Genomic DNA, 20068 nt, shown 5'->3' on the forward strand with positions numbered 1-20068 from the left:
TCCAAGGTACCAAAGAAAATGCCTGTGATCTAGACTCTCTGGCACCATGAGCAGAGTGGAGGGCATCTTTCTGGGCAGAGGTATGCTAGAACGTTCTTAATCCCAGCACAGAGATGCAGAGGGAAAGCCCAGCCCCCAAACTCATTTTCCAATCCAGCTCCTCCAGACTCTCTTCATCACACCCTGTAGTCTCCACAGTGAGTGAAGCCCAGGAGAGACTTTGGAAGGCTCCCATCGGCTCCTAACCCCAGAGGCCCACGGTGCTCCCCCCACCTGCCTAGTAACTCTTCTAGATGCAGTGTGACATGCTCTTTCATCTTGCTCCTTTTTGTCGCATACAAGGCCAAAAGATGAACCAGTTCCCCCCAATTCCAAGAAGGACAATGCATGGCAAAGCTGGAGGGTTCATCCAGTCCTAGTCTCCCATTTTATAGACAGAGAAAGTAAGGCTACATGAAGGAATGGAAAGAAATGAGCTTTGGAGTCAGCCAGACCTGGTCTCAACTCTTGAATCTGCTACTTCTGAAGAGTTACTTAATACACTTGGCCTCCGTTTCCTCACCTGTGAAATAGGTCTGCTGAGAGGTTCCCCACCTTGAGGGACTGCTGTGAACATCAACTGAGAGAACGTATGTCTGTGAATGAGCACCTTGATGAACATAAGGTGCTGTACAAATGGAAGCATCATGAATGGCTCCACCAACTCTCCTGTTCACATGAGGGAACGGAGGCCCATAAAAGTGGCAGGGGTTTGTCCAATGTCACACAGCAAACTGGTCACGGTGACAGGACTGAATACTCTACACATAGATCAGCGGGGACTCACCTGCCCATGGGGACACTCTGTGATGTAAAGGACAGTGACAGCAAACCTGCAAGACAAAAACAGGGTTTGGGGTACTGTGACCACTCCCAGCATGGTCCCTGTAAAGAAGCCCAGATCCCATCAGCCTGGAGCTACCTCCCCTTTCCTTCCACCTCGGGAGGGCTGGTGCCCAGGCCTCTGTGTACCTCCCTCCCAGATCAGGCACCCTGCTTATGCTAAAGTACATGCACCAAATTCATCTCACATGCCCTCGGATAGGACACAAACCCGGGATCCACACAGCAGAGCACAAGTCCATGAGGGAGCTCCTTCTCCCTGCCAGGGGCACAAACTGAAGCCTGCAGAGGGAAAGGAATCTGTCCAGAGTCACACCTGGAACCAGGACTGAGGCCCAGGTCTCCCAACTCTGGGGTCCACGCTCCTTCTGCCCCTCCCGGCCTCGTCTGGAAACGGTGCCCTGAGGAATGAGCCTCGAGGCTTTAGCCCCCGACACTGTCCTGGTCACCTTCCAGCCCGATTCATCTCCCAGGGAGTGCAGGCCGCTGAGTGAGTCCCCCCACCATCTCCTCCCCGGGGCGAAGGTTTGTCAGAGGCCAACAAGATGGTACTATTACTCCACGTCTAACCCCAGATACACTCTCTTTTCATTTTATAAAGCGAGCCATCTACAGACTTAGGAATTGTAGTCACTAGTGCATCAGCTGCTTGTGAGCCCCCGCAGTGGCCTGCACGCGGGCCTCAGGACCCCTGCGTCACAGAAAGTGCTGCAGGGGGGAAGCCGGCTCAGTGAGGGGGACAGAGGCATGAAAGCAGAATGCTCGTGGGATTATTCAGGCAGCAAGGACTCCTGAGGCTGGTCCCGTGCCAGTGCTGAGGGCAAAGAAATCAACAGGAGGGTTAGGAAGTTCTCCATCTATGGGGTTGGCAAACCATGAAGGATGTGCCTGTATCTACCACTGGATCGAGTCAGGGAAGATAATCCACAGGGGGAACAGCAAAATATAGATAAAGAGGCCAGAAGGCATGACCCATAGGGGCTGTCTTGTTCTCTAGCGTGTTCCCTGGCTCAGAGCGAGGAGATAATAGCATGTTTGCCGAGTAAGTGGGTGGATGAAGGAACGCAGGAGTCTAGTGTGACCGGAGGGTGTGTGCTGGAGACTGGGGGGCATAGAGAGACAGGGGAGGCCACACCGCAGTGGCCCTGAATGTCAAGCTGAGGTGCATGGACTTTCCCCTGGGCTCCTGGGGGAGACATGCCAGCACAGAAGAGAAGCATCCAAATGGGACTCCTGCATTCCCCAACTGGGACCCTGGGCAGTTTACAGAAATGAAGTTTGCTACATCGCTGACTTCAGGGAATATTCTAATCACAAGTGGCTGTGAAGCAGAAAGCACGCTGGCCTGACCTTCTGCAGCCTAAAGTGCAGTCCCACAGAGAGGCCACAGTGGGACCTGGGACCAGTCACCCCACCTGCCCATCGTGAGCCTCAGGTCTGGGCAAAGAAGCCCTCCATGGGGAGCTCGCAGGTCACCCCCAGCCCTTTGTCCAGAGGTCAGCCACGGCCGAAGGAGTCACAGGAAGGCAGGCAGGCAGCATCCGTCTTACCAGATCAGAGAGTAGCTGAAGCCGAGGATGGAGCTGAGCAGCCGGAACTCCGACGAGAGGCAGGCAAAGAAGGGGAAGTGGGACAGGCCGACTTCTATGCCTCCGATCAGCAGTACAAAGGCTGGGAGAGACAGGGTCAGAGATGCCATGAATCCTCTTCCACAGGCTCCGGGCATCCCAAGGAAGCTATGGGGCTTTACACCAACTTCCAGTCGCAGGCCTCAGGACCCAAGGAGATGAGAGGACAAGCCCCAGCTCAGCAAGGAGGAATGCGGGAATGCCTTTCACTCCTGCAACGGACCCTTCCTGGGACCTCTTCCATGCCAGGCACTGGCTAAGTATTGGGATGAAGACGACGTGGCCCCTGCCTTTGGGCAGCTCACACTATGAGGTGCAGGCAGGCCACATACCTGAACAAACAGCAACCACCAAGAGTATAGCACTGCGAATGCACCACGGCAACACAAAGCGTGGTGATGTGTGTGCGCAAAACCTCTCGTAACCATCCTGTCCTTTCTACACAAGGCAATGATCATAGTCATTCTGCCACTGACTAGCTCTTAGAGAATCTAACAGGATCCAGGAAAATCTAATCGTGCAACACGACCTTCACAAAGTATCTGCTTTGAGCTGGCTCCAGAGCCAGACACTAAGGCTACAGGAGGAATGAACAAGCTTCTTGCTTTGAGATGCTTGCAGTCCAATAGAGAAGACAGGGAGGAAGGTGAGTGGTGTGTTAACAGAGGCACAGTCAATCTGCTGTGGGGACAAGAAGTGGAAGCCCCTGACTTCACCTAGAGTCTGGATCAGGGAAGGCTTCCTGGAGGTGGTGACATTTAACAAGGCCAGGAAATACAAGCAGGAGTTTGTAAGATGGAGAGGAGAAGGGAAGGAAGGGCATTCCTCACTCAGATGGCAGGTGGTCGGCTGGGGTTGGTCAGTATTTACATGCATGTGAATGGTGGGCTGCTGGCAGGACAGGACCCTATATACAAGGAAGAATTTCTGTGAGGACAGAAGCCACAAGAGCATAATTTTGCAATCTACCTGTCATAGAAGCAGACAGAGTAACTAAGATGGCAAAACCAAACCCGCAGACAACATCTACCAGAAATCTAGGTCTCGAGACCATTTGGTTTCGACATCTGAGTAAGAGGAAGCAGAGGAAGGCAGTGGGATGTCTGAAGGCCTGAGAACAGAAGAACCTCAACCTGCCAGCGCACACAAGACACTGAAGCTGAAATCCCAGCTGAAAGTGGGCAAGGTGCTGAAGGCCGCGATTCACGGCTGAGGAAAGGCCGGCAGCCGTGACCTCGCTCTGCTGACTACCTCAGGCCCCTCCCACGACACAGCCCCCCACAGAGGCGGCCTGCAGACCCGTCAGACTCCAAAGTGAGAGGGAGAGGAACGTCAGGAGTTGGGAAACAGTGGGTCCAGATGCCAGTGGGGGGAAGAGGCTGACTGGGAAAGGCTGAGGGTGTTGGGGGGGATACACCTCCATAATCACTTTGTGAAAACAGAAGAGAGGAATCTTGAGCCACGAAGCAGGAAATGATGTTCTGACCCTGCCAGGTGCCCCACAGCATTGGTCTTCAGGGACCTGCAAATCCAGGCAGCAATTAGATACTATTTCACATGTGCCGAGATGGCTGCCATTGTTTTAAAAACAGAAAATACTGTTGGGGAGGATGTGGAGAGATTGGAGCCCTCATATGCTGCAGATCAACGGAACAGAGCAGAGTCCAGAAACAGACCCATACACATGCAGCCAATTGTTGCTGACAAAGGTCCAAGGCAATTTTGTGGGCAAAGGACAGGTTTTTGAAATACATAGTATTGGAAAAAATGGATAACCAAAGGGCAAAAAAAAAAAAAAAAAAAAAGGAACTTCAATCCATACCTCACACTACTACTCAAAATGTATCATAGACCTAATGCAAAATATCATGACTATAAAGCTTCCAGAAAAAACACAGGAGAAAATCTAAATGACCTCAGATTAGGTAAAGATTCCTTTTCTGACACCATAAGCATGATCCATAAAAGAAAATGAATAAATTAGATTTCATCAAAATTTTAAGACAGCTTTTCAGAAGAAATTGTTGGTAGATTGAAAACAAAAGCCACAGACTAGGAGCAAATGTAATTCAGACATCTGATAAAGGACTTATATACAGAACTAGATATAGAACTATCAAAACTCAATATGAAGAAAACAAAAACCCTAACTTTTATAAATAAGGAAAGTGCTTTGGACCCTTCACTAAAGAAGCTATAGGGATAGCAAATGAGCACATGAAAATATGCTCAACATCATCAGTCATTATGAAAATGCAAATTAAAACCACATTAAGACAGCATTACACACTTCTTAGAACGGCTAAAATGAAAAAGATTTTGTTTATTCATTTGTTTTTTATTTTTATTTTTTTAAAGATTTTATTTATTTATTTGACAGAGAGAGACACAGTGAGAGAGGGAACACAAGCAGGGGGAGCGGGAGAGGGAGAAGCAGGCCTCCTGTGGAGCAGGGAGCCTAATGCGGAGCTCCATCCCAGGACCCTGGGATCATGACCTGAGCTGAAGGCAGACGCCCAATGACTGAGCCACCCAGGCGCACCTATTCATTTTTTAGATTCTACATATGAGTAAAATCATATGGTATTTGTCTTTCTCAGTCTGACTTGTTTCACTTAGCATTATGCCCCCTAGATCCATCCATGTTGTTGCAAATGGCAAGATCTCATCCTTTTTATGGCTGAGTAATATTCCTGTGTGTGTGTGTGTGTGTGTGTGTGTACCACATCTTCTTTATCCATTTATCGATGGGCACTTAGGTTGCTTCCATATCTTGGCTATTGTAAATAATGCTGCAATAAACACAGGGTGCTTATATCTTTTCAACTTAGTGCTGTCATTTTCTTTGGGTAAATACCCAGTAGTGGAATTACTGGATCATATAGTAATTCTATTTTTAATTTTCTAGGACTCTCCATACTGTTTTCCACAGTAGCTGTACCAATTTACATTCCCACCAACAGTGCGTGAAGGTTCTTTTTTCTCTACATCCTCACCAACACTTGTTATTTCATAAACAAACAAATAAAAAGCAGAATCAGATCTATATTTACAGAGAACAAACTGATGATTCCCAGAGAGGGGGTGCAAAATGGGTGAAGGGGACTTAGAGGTTGCCGGTTACGAAATGAATAAGTCACAAGAATAAAGTCAGATGAGGGAATACAGTCAATGATATTATAATAGCGTTGTATGGTGACAGATGGTAGCTACATTTGCGGTGAGCAGAGCATAACATACAGAGAGTGAATCATTATGTTGTACACCTGAAACTAATGCAATTAAAATATTTTTTTAAGATTTTATTTATTTATCAGAGAGAGAGAGAGACAGAGGCAGGCAGAGGGAGAAGCAGGCTCCTTGCTGAGCAAGGAGCCCGATGTGGGACTCGATCCCAGGACTCTGGGATCATGACCTGAGCCGAAGGCAGACGCTTAACCAACTGAGCCACTCAGGCATCCCTGAAACTAATGCAATTAAATTAAAAATTTTTTTGAGAGAGACAGTGCATGCATGAGTGGGAGTGGGAGAGAGGGGCAGAGGAGGGAGAGAGAGAATCTTTTTTTTTTAAGATTTATTTATTTATTTGAGAGAGAGAGTGCGGTGGTATGGTGGGGAGGGGCAGAGAGAGAATCTTTTTTTTTTTAAGATTTAATTTTTTATATTTGTCAAAGAGAAAGAGAGACAGAGATAGAGAGGGAGAGCACAAACGGGGAGTGGCAGGCAGAGGGAGAAGCAGGCTCCCTGCTGAGCAGAGAGCCCAATGCGACTCTCGATCCCAGTACCCTGGGATCATGACCTGAGCTAAAATCAAGAATCAGGCACTTAGCTGACTGAGCCACCTAGGTGCCCCCAAAATTATTTTAAAAAGAGATTGACCCCAGGAAACAAACTGAGGGTTACAGAAGGGAGTGGGGTGGGGGGATGGGGTAACCCGGTGATGGGTATTAAGGAGGTGCTGTTGTGATGAGCACTGGGTGTTATACACAGCTAATGAATCATTGAACACTACATCAAAAACTAATGATGTACTATATGTTGGCTAATTGAACATAATAAATAAAAAAATAAAATAAAATAAAAACTAAGAAAGAAGGGGAAAAAATAAATAAAAAGAGACTGACAAGAACAGTATAAATAAAAAATAAAAAGACTGACCATGTGCTGCCAAGGATATAGAGAAACTGGAAGTCTCACATACTGATGGTGGTAATCTAAAACTGAACAATCACTTTGGAAAACAGTTTGACAATTTCTTTAAAAAGTATGATCTACTACATGAAGTGTATGATCCAGCCATTCCACTCACAGGTATTTACCTAGGAAAAATGGAAGCAGAGGTACACAAAAAGATTTATACACAAATGTTCAAAGCAGCTTGATTTTCAATAGCTAAAGATGCAAATAAATCAAATGTCCATCAAGAGGTGAATGGGCGGGCACCTGGGTGGTATGGCTGGTTACAAGGCTGACTTTTGGTTTTGGTTCAGGTCATGGTCTCAGGGTCATGGAATTGAGCCCCAAGTTGGGTTCCACACTTAGCACAGAGCCAGCTTGAGACTCTCCCTCCCTCTCCTTCTCCCATCCCCACCCCTGCCACCGCCCCAGGGGCATGCTCACTCTCTCTTGTGAATAAATAAACCTTGTAAAAAAAAAAAAAAAAAAGGTGAATGGGCACACAAACTGTTTTCTCCATATAATGGAACACCACCTGGCAATAAGAAAGAATGAATTTCTGGCACATGTTAAATGTGTATGAATCTCAAAATAACTATGCTGTGTGAAAGAAGCTACACCAAAAATAAAAAGTACATTCTGTATAATTCCATTTATATAAAATTCTGGAAAAAGATCAGTGATGAGGGCAGTGATGGAATAAGGTGGGAAGGAGAGATTACAAAAGGCGACAAGGAAACTTATGGAGTTCATTGTCTTGATTGTGGTCATGATTTCATGGATGTTAGCGTTTGCCAAAACTTATCAGACTGTACACCTCAAAGAGATGTGTGGTGGTATATCATGTCAGTTTTAATTTGCATTTCCCTAAAGACTAATGAGATGCCGGTCGCATTTGCTCTTACAGGCCTGGAGGCCCTGAGAGAGAACTGGGCTGGACAGAGAGGTTTGGAGTCATTGTATTGGAATGGCTGAATATGTAAATTAGAGTTGATCCTTCAGGGAGAACGTGAGGCATGGGGAACGAAGAGGCCTCAGACCAATGGCCAAAGAAGTAAGCATTGCTCTGTGAGGAGGAATCCCAGGGCTTGCCGATATCAAGAAGGCAGAGATGGCTAGGACTCAGGACTGAAATTTCTGGGGTAGGTGATGGTGAACCTACTTTTTGAGCCTTTGTTCTATGTCTATAGGAGCTCTGAATCTCCCTGAGAGAAAGCCCCACAAACAAGCTCTGACCTGGCAGGGGAGGCATTTTTCTTGGGCAAGTTACAGGCGGGGAAGAACGCGGACTACTCATAACGTTTATTTTTTTTATCCCCTGATCCCAGGGAACCCCTGCCACACGATCTCTGAGAGCAAGACTTGCCATCGCAAAATCCCCAGTGGGTATGAGGCAGTCCTTACCTTGGGCCCACTGCGGGATCTGCAAGGGCTGGTAGCCTTCCGAGAACAAGAACATGACCTTATTGGCTGTGGCCCCAAAGGCGAGTCCATAGGACCATCGGTTACTAAAGGTGCCCACCAAGTCCAGAGGTCTGTGAACGAGAGAAACAGCTCATGAGGCCAGACCGTGGCTCATTCCCACAGTTCACCTCCAAAGTGTCAATCCTACCCTGAGGAGGGATTATGGGGTGGTGAATTATTCGCTTCAACTGACATTTTCTGAGGCCCTCAGGGCTAATTCTGGGGGTAAGCATGGATTCAGGGTACTGAAGTGAGGAAGACCAAAATCTTTGCCCCTGAGGAGCTCCAAGGCTTGGAGGAGGGGAGTGAGGGGAGGGACACAAGCAAGGACACTAATAACCATGACAACAAACAAAATAGGATGAGTTTCATCTGTGAGAGACACAGGCAGTATGACTCAGGAGACCGCAACAAGGAGTATGTACTCGACAGGCTTGGGGGAGCCTGCCCTGTGCCCAGCGACTAGGAGAGCCCCAACATCCCTGGGAGGGTCTGGGTAGCATTGGCCATGCTGGTTCCACGCCAGCATACCTTCCCGGCCACAGCTGATTGGACCAGGGGGTGACCACCTGACTCTGGATGGGCCAATCAGATGCCTGGTCTTGGATTTTGGCTTTCTGACCCTGAGGACACGAGCCAGTCAGCTGTTAAAATTCTATTAAAATTCTATTCTGGAAAGTCATGCCAAGTTGGGATCAGAGTTGGTGCGAGAGGTAAGTAGAGGTTTTAGGGAAGCAAAGATCCTAAATCAGATGATAATGTCAGACAGCAGCGAGGAAAGTAGTAAAATGGTGCTGAGGGGCTCCTGTGACGCAGGGAGGCTGGAATAGAATTAGTCACCCAACAATGCCCATCTCAAGAGACCCAGTGGCCATGAGGCCGGCCTTGCCAGTTCCTGGGAAATCTCTGTAACTTTATAAAAATCCTTTCTTTTCCTTTTACAAAAACGAGCTTTACAGGATATCTGTTTCTTCTAACCAAAATGGCTCTGTCTAGATCAAAGTAAAAAAACGCATCTGGAAAAAAGAGAGACTTTCTTGTTGAAGTGGCTTCTGAAGCGACTTTTGATGAAAACTCCGGAGGGCAATGGGAGCAATGCATGGAGGCAGGGACCTGGGGCCAGGATCTGGATCTCACCTCCTGCCCCCTTAGTCTTTCTCAGACTCCCCTTCAAGTCTCAGCTCAAGGAGCACCTCTTCTGGGAAGCCCCCACCACCATCACCCCAACCACTCCCAGCAGGCCCACCCAGTTGCTGCCTTGTCTGGGTCCCCTCAGCCCTAAGGGCATGTCCATGTTGCAGTACACCTCTCTGCATTATTGTCTGTCTAGGAAACGATACGCTCCAAGGAGTGAGTACCTAACACAGGATCTTGAAAAGAGTAGGTGCTCACTGCACGTTCACCAACACGTATTTTGTGGGCGTGAACCGAATTCAGTCTGTCCCACCTCTGGTACCTGAGATATGTGAGACTGTTTCCACATCTTTCAGACAGATGGCAGCCCCCACTCTGCTCATGTCAGAGACACCGTGGGCGGCAAACGAAGAACTGCTTGACAAACTGTGGTGTGCCACGCACATGTGAGGGGCTTCTGATGCGTGAAGACGGTGGGCCAGAACTCCTCAGAAAAGTGGGGGTTTTGATGGGAAAGTGGCCAGGGAGTAAGCAAGGTGTGCCATTACCAATCGAATTCAAAGCAGTTCCACATGACCCATACAGAGCTCCTACTTCTTAAGAAGTCCCGCACCAGGCCCCGCATGTCAGATGCCCTGGGCAGAGTCTGCCTCTGCGTCCCAACCAGGGTGGCTCAGGCCTGGCAGTTTGGGAAGGGCTGATCCCTCCAGTGGGGGCTATCCAGAATGAGTCTGCTCCTCAGAGCTGGTACAGGGGCTCCCTTTGTCACCCTGAATCGCTAGGTCACCGCTAGCCTTGGTCTCAACACCCGGGCTTCCTCTCCCTTCTCCAGAATCCAAGGTGGAGACCTTAGCATGTTTACATGCTTGAGCCTGCTTAGGCTATGATGTCGGGGGGAATCAGAGCAAATATCAACCAGACCTCAGTGAAAGCTCTTGTCACTTGTTAGCTGTGTGGACTTGGGCAAGTCACTTAACCTCTCTGAGCCTGAGTTTACTCATCCATTACATGAGGATAAGAACCTCCAGCCTGCTAGGTCGGCAAGAGGGTTTGTCCAAGTAATGCTAGGCAAAGCAAAAGGTTCAATGCCTGGGTCACGGTCACTGTGCAGTAACTGTTACCTGCTTCATTATCATTATTATTATGAACTATTAAAGGGTGATGCGGCAGAGATACGAACGATTAGAGCTTAAGGAAAAATGTGATAAGGGGTGCAGACACTCAGGATGGCAGAGCGAGCAAGGGCTCTCCTGGTGCGTGACTCCTGGCGCCTCCCAGCATGGATGCCTGCGGCTGCCTGTGGCCGACTGAGAGCTCTCTTCCTCCTGCTTCCGGAGGCCGCCATAGTGCTGGGTGTGGGAAGGCCTTTCGCATAGTGAGCGGAGTCTCCTTGAGATGTTTTCATCACACCTGGGCAGCCCTGGGTGCTGAGGCCGCCCTGGCTTGGAGGCCAATTCTGAACTCTGGAGCCAGGCTGGGGTGGGGCAGGGAGGGGAAGGGGGGTGGTGAGGAGGCAAGGCCGGAGAGCTAACGGGGAGTTGTCCTGGCCTTACAACAGGTATTGATCCCAAACACAGGCTTCCCCAAGCTGTAGCGATCAGCCCTAGCTCCACTCACATGATGATTTCAAAGCGGTTCCCCAGGAGGTGAGAAGTGTCGTCTCTCTGTTTATGGTGCTCTCGCCTTTGGAGAAAGGACAAGACCAAAATGATGAAAAGCTATGGGAAGAGAAGATGAGAGTGTCAGCGGGAACATTCATCCTCAGTGCGGCCCTGGAGCCTTCCCTGGAAGAGAAGGTGAGGGTGAGCAGAGAGCGCAGAGTGTCTGTGACCACCACCCCCCACCCCGAGTCCGAGAGCTGGCTGCATGCACCCTTGAGCTTCCAGAAAGCTCAGTTTTGTACTGAGCTGTCCTCTGTGTTGCCCTGAACAGGTTCAAATCTCATCTCCCCCACAGACTGACTGGAAGAGAGACCTAACTTCCCTGAATCTCCATTTCCTCATCTGTAAAAAGGGGATAATACCTGTCAAGTTGCAAATCCTTTTTTGCTCGCTCCCCACCCCCACCCCCCACCCCCGCCACTGTGGATTCAATCATATTCTCAATCCTTGATGCCCTTTGTCTCTCCCCTTTTACTAGAAACCTTTTGACAACTCTCTATTCTCGCAGTCTTCATTTCCTCACCTCTCACTTGCTCTTCAACCCCCTAACCTGGCTTCACCCCTATCCATGGAAAGAGCTCTGGCCAAAATCGCAAATTACCAAATTACCAAATCCAGTGGAAACTTGAGGCCCAAATCTGGCTTGATCTCTCCGCTGTGTTCCACAGTGTTGACCACTTCCTCCTCTTAGAAACACCCTCTTCCCTAGGCTTCCATCAGCTGTGCTTTTCTGGGTGTTCTCCATTACCTCTCAGCCTCCTCTGCTGGATTATTCTTTCCTCAACCACTAAAGTCGGGAGCTCCTCCTAGTTCAGTCCAAGGACCCCTCCTCTTATTACTGGATCCTCTCACCCACATTCATGCTGACAATGGCCACCAATGCCCAGAAGGCTCACACACTTGACTCTTCAGCCCGGACCTTATCCATGAGCTCCGTAACTGTTCACTGAACTACAGAGTTGGCATTTCTTTTTGACGTATTGAAAGCTTCTTAAATTCAGTATGTCTTAAATGGAATTCATGATTTGCCTTCCTGCCCTGTTCCTTCAACCACCCCAAACCCTGATCTCTTCTGATTCTCCTTAACTAGTGAATGGCAGATACCACCATTCTTCTGGCTGTGCAAGCTACGAAAACCACGTCATCCTCAACTCTTCCTCTCCCTAACTTCTCTATCCTACACATTACCCAGTCCTATCGCCTTACCTCCCAAACATCTTGAGCTGACCACCACCATCCAGGATGAGCTAAAATCTGCAACCATCTCCTCTCCGGCCCACCTCCAACCTGATCCCCTCAATGTGACCAGAAAGTTCATTTCAAAACAGAAATCTGATCACACCAGCTTCACACTGGAAACACTCCAGTTACTTCCCACTGCACTTAGAATGCGGACACCACTCCTTCACACAGAGCCCCACAGGGCTCCACCTGACCCAGGCCCAGACACCTCCACCTCAGCTCCCCACTCCAGTCATACCAGCCCTCTCAGGTCCTCACGTTCTCCATTCCCCTCCTCCACAGGGCCTTTGCACGTGTTCCCCCCCCCGCCCCCCGCTTGAGAGGCTCTTTACCACATCTCCCAACAGACCTTGGCTGTCATTGCTTCCTTAGAAGAGCCTTTTTTAACTCCCCTAAAAACCAGTGTCCTTGACTCACTGGCCCTTAAAAGCCTTCTTCTGCCTGCTTTTTTGGCGCATAATGCAAGAGAGAAAGTCGAGGAAATTCAGCTGATGTCTCTGCTGACCTTTTCAGGCCTCTTTGGGAGTCTGTATATGGGAGTGACCCAATTCCCCTCCCCTCCACTCCATGCTTTCCCCTGCCTTTACTTACTGATGGGATGAGGGAGTAATGGAGGAAGAGCTCCAGGTCCACCGAGCTGACACAGGTGCCATTCAGCCGCCTGGTTCTGAAAAACAGCCAAAACCACATTCACACCATCAGTCACTGCTATAATCACTGACCCATCAGCCTTGAGCATCGCCGGCAGGAGCTTGGCTTGTACCCCACTCAGATCATCTGATCTTTTTTAACTTTGCTTCCTCAGGGCCAGCACTGCCTACCTGCAATGTGTCTTCCTTACGTGGATTCATCTTCATCCATATTTCTTTCTCCAGCCTGATTATCTATCCAACTGTCCTGCTAACCAGATCTAACTCCTTTCATTCTTTTTTTCAAATTAATTAACTTATTTTTTAAGTAATCTCTACACCCAGCATGGGACTTAAACTCACGACCCCAAGACGAAGAGTCGTATGCTCCACTGAGCCAGCCAGGTCCCCTAGTTCCTTCCTTTCTTGATGACACAGTTGGGGACAGACCCAGGCTCTGTGAGGCCCAACGCTTATCTAATTTGGACATCCTTTTCAAATAAAACTATGAAATCCTCTTACTTTTCGTATTTTCCAGAAAACATACCGCCATGTGAACACTTAACTAAGGTGCCCACCCCTCGCCGCCAAGCCTTGGAAGGGCCTCCCTGTGCAGGGAGGTTGGAGCTTCACTAACTTCACAGGAACACCGCGGGCATCTGGACCACCAGCGGTGGACTGTGTCCTCTCCCCAGGCTGCAGGAGTGGGATGCTGGGGCCTCGGGTCTAAAACACAACATGGCAGTTCTATGACTTCTCTTGACAGGGATCCTCTCCTTTCTGGGATCCCCCATATTTTGCTCTTACTGCTCGGACTCCACTCCATGCCCTCTGCACCCTCACGGCCACTCACAGATCTGCGCAGACTCTGTCTCCCTCCATCTCGACTCCAGGCTTCCTCCCCCCCGCCAACTCCTGCCCTTCCCTCAGAGGTCTCAGGGGAGAGCACTCCTCGGGGAAACATGTGAGCAGGGCACCTTCCCCTGCAGTTCTTTAAAACCCTGATATTCCCCAGGTATGTGTAGCCACGGGTCTGAAAGATCCTAGAAGTGGTGGGGAAGGTGAGGGAACCCAGAAATGTGATAGAACCATAAAGATCACACTTCTGCTCTCAGGAAGCACACAGAGCATGTACATCAGTCTGCCCATCCCACACGAAACCCTCAAAATGACAAAGATGTTATTTAAAAAAAAAAAAGAAAGAAAGAAAGAAAGAAAGAAAGAAAGAAAGAAAGAAAGAAAGAAAGAAAGAAAGAAAGAAAGAAAGAAAGAAAACAGAGATATTTGAAAGCAAGAAGGAGATCTATCAGGGACAGAAACTACTAGAAGACCCTGAATGATGGAGAGCAATTAGGATTACAGCAAAGAAGGGCACCTGGGTGGCTCAGTCGTTAAGCGTCTGCCTTCAGCTCAGGTCATGATCCCAGGGTCCTGGGATCGAGCCCCATGTCAGGCTCCCTGCTCTGCAGGGAGTCTACTTCTCCCTCTCCCTCTGTCCCTCCCCCTGCTTGTGCACGTGCGCGTTCTCTGTCAAATCAATAACAGCAAAGAGAAAAAGCATAAGCCAACAAGGCTACACACTGTGGGGCCACACAAAGGGCTCTACACCCATAATGCAAGAGGGGAAGCAGGACAGGGTTGCCAACAGCCCACCGAATGATGAACTGGGGTCTCACAGAGACCCAGCTGTCCTCCCCTCTCTGCTGACAGCCAGGGGCAATAGGGGTTGTCCCCAGGATTAGCGTATATGGGTCACAGAGAGAAAGAGAGGCAGTGCTCTGGATCACAGGGACCAGGAGCTTCACCTCCCAGATGACCAGCCCCGGAGGTACTCCACCTAGTGGTGCCTCCCCTCCCCCAACCCACTGCCCTGACAGCAGCCTTAGGACTAGCCATCTTCCAGAAAGCAGGCACCCCAGTGGCCACTCAGTCACAAAGATGAGCACACAATCAAGAGCCATCAAACATTTGAGGGAAGATTACACCACAAAAGGGAGCCAAAAACTTTAGAAGGGGCAACTTGCTCTTAAGGAGACAAAGTTAAGTCGGAACCTCTCTGAGCTCATTACTACAGGAAATCCTTTATAAGAAGCATAAATCTAGGAGGAAACAGAGGGGCACAAAGAGGAACAGCAGGCAAAAAAAATTGGCAGAATTTACTGTTAACCCCCAGCACAGGATTTTAAGAAAATATACATTTAAATGAATACATACATATATAAATATATATAAGACATTTATAAAGATATATCTATCTAGATCTATCTATAGATATATCTTTATATATAGATAACATTCTTAGAAACACAAGGTTGCAAAAGACCGTCTGGAAAAAAAAAGTGGAAGAAATTCTCAAGAAATAAGAAAGAGGATTCTAGGAAGAAGCAACACCTAACAGAGAAATGAGTAAAATATATTGTTAAATATCAGGGCACCTGGGTGGCTCAGTCGGTTAAGCATCCAACTCTTGATTTTGGCTCAGGCCATGATCTCAGGGTGTGGGATCGAGCCCCACGTCCAGCTCTGAGCTCAGCACAGTCTGCTGGGGATTGTCTCCCTCTCCCTCTGCTGCCTAACCACCCCCCCACCCCCTGCTCATGCTTTCTCTAAATAAATAAATATCTCGGTGAGTAGTTATTGTGACACATAATATGTGAAATGCCAAATTGGAGGTAAAATACCAGGTGATATCCCATAGCGGGGAGGGGAGGGGTGGGAACAAGTGTGGACACAGAGGGGAGAACAGCACCATCACATTCTCTTGCTTAGCAGGATGATGGAGAAAACTGTTTTCTCTTGCTGGGCATTATAAGAAAAATGCAGTTCTAAGTAAGTATGTTAAAAATTCATAGGTAATTGCTGGAAGAATACAAATACAGTGTAAACCTGTATATTAAAAAATATCTATGGAAGAAAGAAAATTCAATCACTCCAACAAACTACAGGAAGAGAAAAAAATAAGATCAAGATTAGAAGAGAAATTAAGATAAAATGCTATCTTATCTATTAAATTGGGAATTATTGAAAATACTACCCAGTATTACTGAGGTTAAGACAAGTTAGTATCCATTTACTGGTAGTAAGAGTGTTAACTGGTATAAACATTCTGTGAATTAATTTTTCAATATATACACCAAGAACCTTCCAAATACAGCAATTCCACTTCTAGGAATTCTACTTCTGAAAAATACAAGCTAAGGAAATACTCAAAAAGGTACCTAAAGATAGGCTCAGATTCTCTCTGTCTCTCTATCCCTCACTCTGTCAATCTCTTTCTCGCATGTATATAACATTTGAAATGTAATATATGCTCATTGCAAAAAACTCAAAATATGTACAAATGTATAAAGTAATAAAAGCCCTTTCTCCTTCCATAACTATGCATATTTATAACCTCTATAGTGTTAAGCAAAAATGGGATCTGACGAAACTTGATTTCTTCATTTAACCAAGGAAAGAAAATGCATTTACTAAGGAAAGGAAATTTCTCGTGTCAATATATATGGACCCATCAGACTCTTCTGGATGGGTGGCTGCCCACACAGATTCACCAGCAGGCCTGTCTCCTGCTCGAAGGGCTGAGCCGAGAACTGGTCTGGCAGTAGCTGGAAACAGGTGAGCTCAGGGAGGGTGGACAGAGCAGCTCTCTAGCTAACGGGTCCACAGCTGTGGCATCTGGTCCCCCTGGGCTCCACACCCTCTCCGGCAGCCACCGCCATGAACATATGACACCTACTGCGGGCAACCCAAGCTCGAAAGCCGCTGAGACCCCTTCCTGGCAGGCCCAGGGCTGGTGGGCAGGTGTGCTGAAGGGCGACCGTCCACAGGCCTGCAGCAAAACAACAGCCCCAAATGTAGAAGACCCGCTCTCCACGGATGATGCCTTGGAAATGTGTGGATGCCTTGGACTGGTAAGTGAAAGAAAATTCCTGCTTGATCCCAAGTTGTGAAGAGTGGTCATCTCTGGGTAGTGGGATTTGAGGTCATTCTACTGCCTTCTCGTGACTTTTTTTCTGAACTGCAGTACCCAGAGATATGCCGCTTGACAGCTGTGTCCATCTATCCGAGTGCTAAGAACAGTGTCTGCACCAAGCAGAGGCAATAAACACATGTTGAATGAATGAATGGGTTGCTCTGTGATCAGGGAAAAAACTAACGGTTGTCCCTAAGCCATACAACAGCATTCTGAAGTGAAGATGTGTGTGAAATCAGCATAAAGGCAAAACATGCAAGGTTTGTGGTGGCACAAATTACAAATCTTTAATTAAACAATTCTTAATAAAATGCTATGAGGGCCAATATGAGGCGTGCTACATAGCTGGTGCATCTAGAACATGGGGCATCCCAATTCCCAGCTCCTTTCTCCAACCCCCCACCCCGCCCGTTGATCCCATGTCAGTGGGAGGTGGGGTCTCTGTGCTCCCACAATCCTTCTGCTTCCTTTGGCCCTCACATTATCACTATGGAAATAAGTTACGGTATGATATATGATAACAACTTTCCTTAATGGATGTGTCAATTATGTGTCGCTATGGCCTCGGCATTCTATTTTGGATTATCTAATCTTTGCAGGAATCTTGGTGGGGGCAAGCTGTGTTATCTCCTTTTAAAAATGAGGAACTGAAGCCAGGAGAGGCTTCACACCCCACCCGGAAGAAGGTGAGGCTGCACGTGACCATCCTCCCAGCCCCAGCTGCCAGCTCACGGGCCTCCTTGGAGCTGCTAGAGGTGCCTGGGCGCCCAGCCTGCGGCAGACTCAGCCCTGATTCCCACGGTCAGCCCAGCTCCCGGCACGGAGAGGCTCAGCAATGGCTGTTAAATTTAAGAAACAAAACAGAGGATCATAGAGGAAGGGAGGGAAAAATAAAACAAGATGAAATCAGAGAGGGAGACAAACCATAAGAGACTTTTCTTTTTTTCTTTTTTTCTTTTTTTTAAGATTTTATTTATTTATTCATGAGAGACAGAGAGAGAGACAGAGGCAGAGGGAGAAGCAGGCTCCCCGTGGAGCAGGGAGCCCGATGCGGGGCTCGATGCGGGGCTCGATCCCAGGACCTGGAATCATGACTTGAGCCGAAGGTAGACGCTTAACGAGTGAGCCACCCAGGCGCCCCCATAAGAGACGTTAACCACAGGAAACAAACCGAGGGTTGCTGGAGGGGAGGTGGGTGGGGGGATGGCTGATGGACATTAAAGAGGGCATGTGATGTAATGAGCACTGGGTATAAGACTGATGAATCTCTACCTCTGAAACCAATAATATACTATATGTTAATTGAATTTAAATTAAAAAAATAAAATAAATATGAAGAAAAAAAAGAACTGTCAGGGGGGAATGTTGGGTCTATGCATTTGGTCGAGGTCAACTCCCTCTGAGCTGGTTAAGCAGAAGAATGCTTTCTTCATGTTCCAACTATCAAGTTTTCAAGAGTAAGTAAATACTTTAGAGAAAAAAAAAAATCCAAGGGAACTTCTCTCAGGAATCTGAGGCCCAGAGCGGGCCAGTGAGCAGACAAAGTCAGGATGCCCAGGACTATCTGAGGCATACTCAGTGAGTTCCGGCACTGGCCTCCTCGTGGGTGGGCAGCAGCAGAGCTGCTCAGTGCAGAGAAGGATTAGGGAAGGAGGAAGAGGTGTGTGTGTGGGTGTGTGTGTGCACGCTCGTGTGCATGTATCTAGGTACCTACGTGTGCAGGTGCCTGCCCGTCCACGTGATGCCTGCAGCAATGTAGTAGTCTGTGTGTTGGGGTGTCTGATTCTGGGCCAGCCCTGACCCACCTCCGCGAACCCATCAGTCCCCTCACGCACAGCCTCCCTGCGATTCTGCCAGAGTTTGAGGCAGGTGTAAGAGTGTGCTCAGGCTGGCTTGTACCAGCTTGGGACCCTCCCATTATCAGGAATTTTGCCAGCCAGTTGTTCAACACCACCACTGTTAAAAAATAAACTATATAAACTTATCATTAAATAAGTTGTATTAAAAAGAAAGGTAATAGGGCGCCTGGGTGGCTCAGTTGGTTAAGCGACTGCCTTCGGCTCAGGTCATGATCCTGGAGTCCCGGGATCGAGCCCCGCATCGGGCTCCCTGCTCGGCAGGGAGTCTGCTTCTCCCTCTCCCACTCCCCGTTTGTGTTTCCTCTCTCGCTGTGTCTTTCTCTGTCAAATAAATAAATAAAATCTTTAAAAAAAAAAAAAAGAAAGGTAATAAAGACTCAAAACCCATCACTTTCTAATGATGTTACTGTCATCTATGCTCTTGAGGTTATTTACATCTATTGTATCCTCATGATGGAAACTAAGTGACAGCATGCCACTGAGCATCTCTTCCCACACTCAAAGTTCACCAACATCAAGTTGGGAATATTTATATCATGTTGGGAATATTTACACCATGGAAATTGGCAAACCTACAAATCAGGGCTTGCTTTACTGTTTTGTAGAGTGTCTATAAAGCGGCAGAGAAAATGTTAATAATGCAGATTACATTTGAACGTATGTTTGTAGCCATGACACTGTGAATAGCCAAAAAAAAAAAAAAAAAAAAAAATTGAGGAAATATTCTTCCAGAATTCGAAAACCCTTATCCCATTCATCTTAGAGAAATAGTTTCCGTCAATTGATGAACAAGTGAAGTTCTGACCTAACCCTTGTCTTCATTGTTTCACATTTGTCTTACTCATTAATGTAAATAAAACGATCAAATAACATTCATGTCAAAACGATGCCTATTCATCAATTGCAGGTTGGCTACAGATAAAAGAGTTCAGCAAAAACCAATGAAAGCATTCCATGAGAATTAATTGGCTGTATGGAATCTGTAATAAAGAGCATTGTATATTTCATTATTTGTAAGTTGTTTGATACATCTGTTATGTCAGTACAACTTATGTTAAACATGTATTTTTTTTTTCCAGAGAGCCAATTGTTACACATTCCCTGGCCCACCACTGGGCAGACGTGGCCCTGGCTCTGGGCATGGGCATGGGCAAGAATAATGAGGATGTTCGGGGCACCTGGGTGGCTCAGTCGTTGGGCATCTGCCTTCAGCTCAGGTCATGATCCCACATCAGGCTCCCTGCTCAGCGGGAAGCCTGCTTCTCCCTCCCCCACTCCCCCTGCTTGTGTTCCCTCTCTCGCTATATCTCTCTCTGTCAAATAAATAAATGAAATCTTTAAAAAAAAAAAAAAAAGAATAATGAGGATGTTTGAGTCTGGAAACTGATGTCAATATAAATTATGCTTTGGGAGAAAGAGA

The 20068-nt window shown here is 47.6% G+C and overlaps 1 protein-coding gene across 2 annotated transcripts in view; it reads right to left on the reverse strand.

Annotated features, from left to right (window-relative positions):
• Window positions 1-20068, reverse strand: part of LOC118017927 (stimulated by retinoic acid gene 6 protein-like) — a 59828-nt gene that overhangs the window by 22230 nt on the left and 17530 nt on the right. The window contains exons 2-6 of one of the 2 annotated variants that reach the window (XM_035016262.1): window positions 12779-12854; window positions 10902-10967; window positions 8091-8221; window positions 2433-2553; window positions 827-872 (exon numbers count right to left, since the gene is read on the reverse strand). In XM_035016262.1, coding sequence (XP_034872153.1) covers window positions 827-872; window positions 2433-2553; window positions 8091-8221; window positions 10902-10967; window positions 12779-12840 — 426 coding nt within the window. In that variant the 5' untranslated portion in view covers window positions 12841-12854. Of the gene's footprint in view, window positions 1-826; window positions 873-2432; window positions 2554-8090; window positions 8222-10901; window positions 11003-12778; window positions 12855-20068 lie in introns of both variants that reach the window. The other variant, XM_035016263.1, reaches the window with a different exon arrangement.

Source organism: Mirounga leonina, unplaced genomic scaffold (assembly GCF_011800145.1).
Source record: "Mirounga leonina isolate KUSES-001 unplaced genomic scaffold, KU_Mleo_1.0 Mir_170, whole genome shotgun sequence".
Classification (NCBI taxonomy): Eukaryota; Metazoa; Chordata; class Mammalia; order Carnivora; family Phocidae; genus Mirounga; species Mirounga leonina.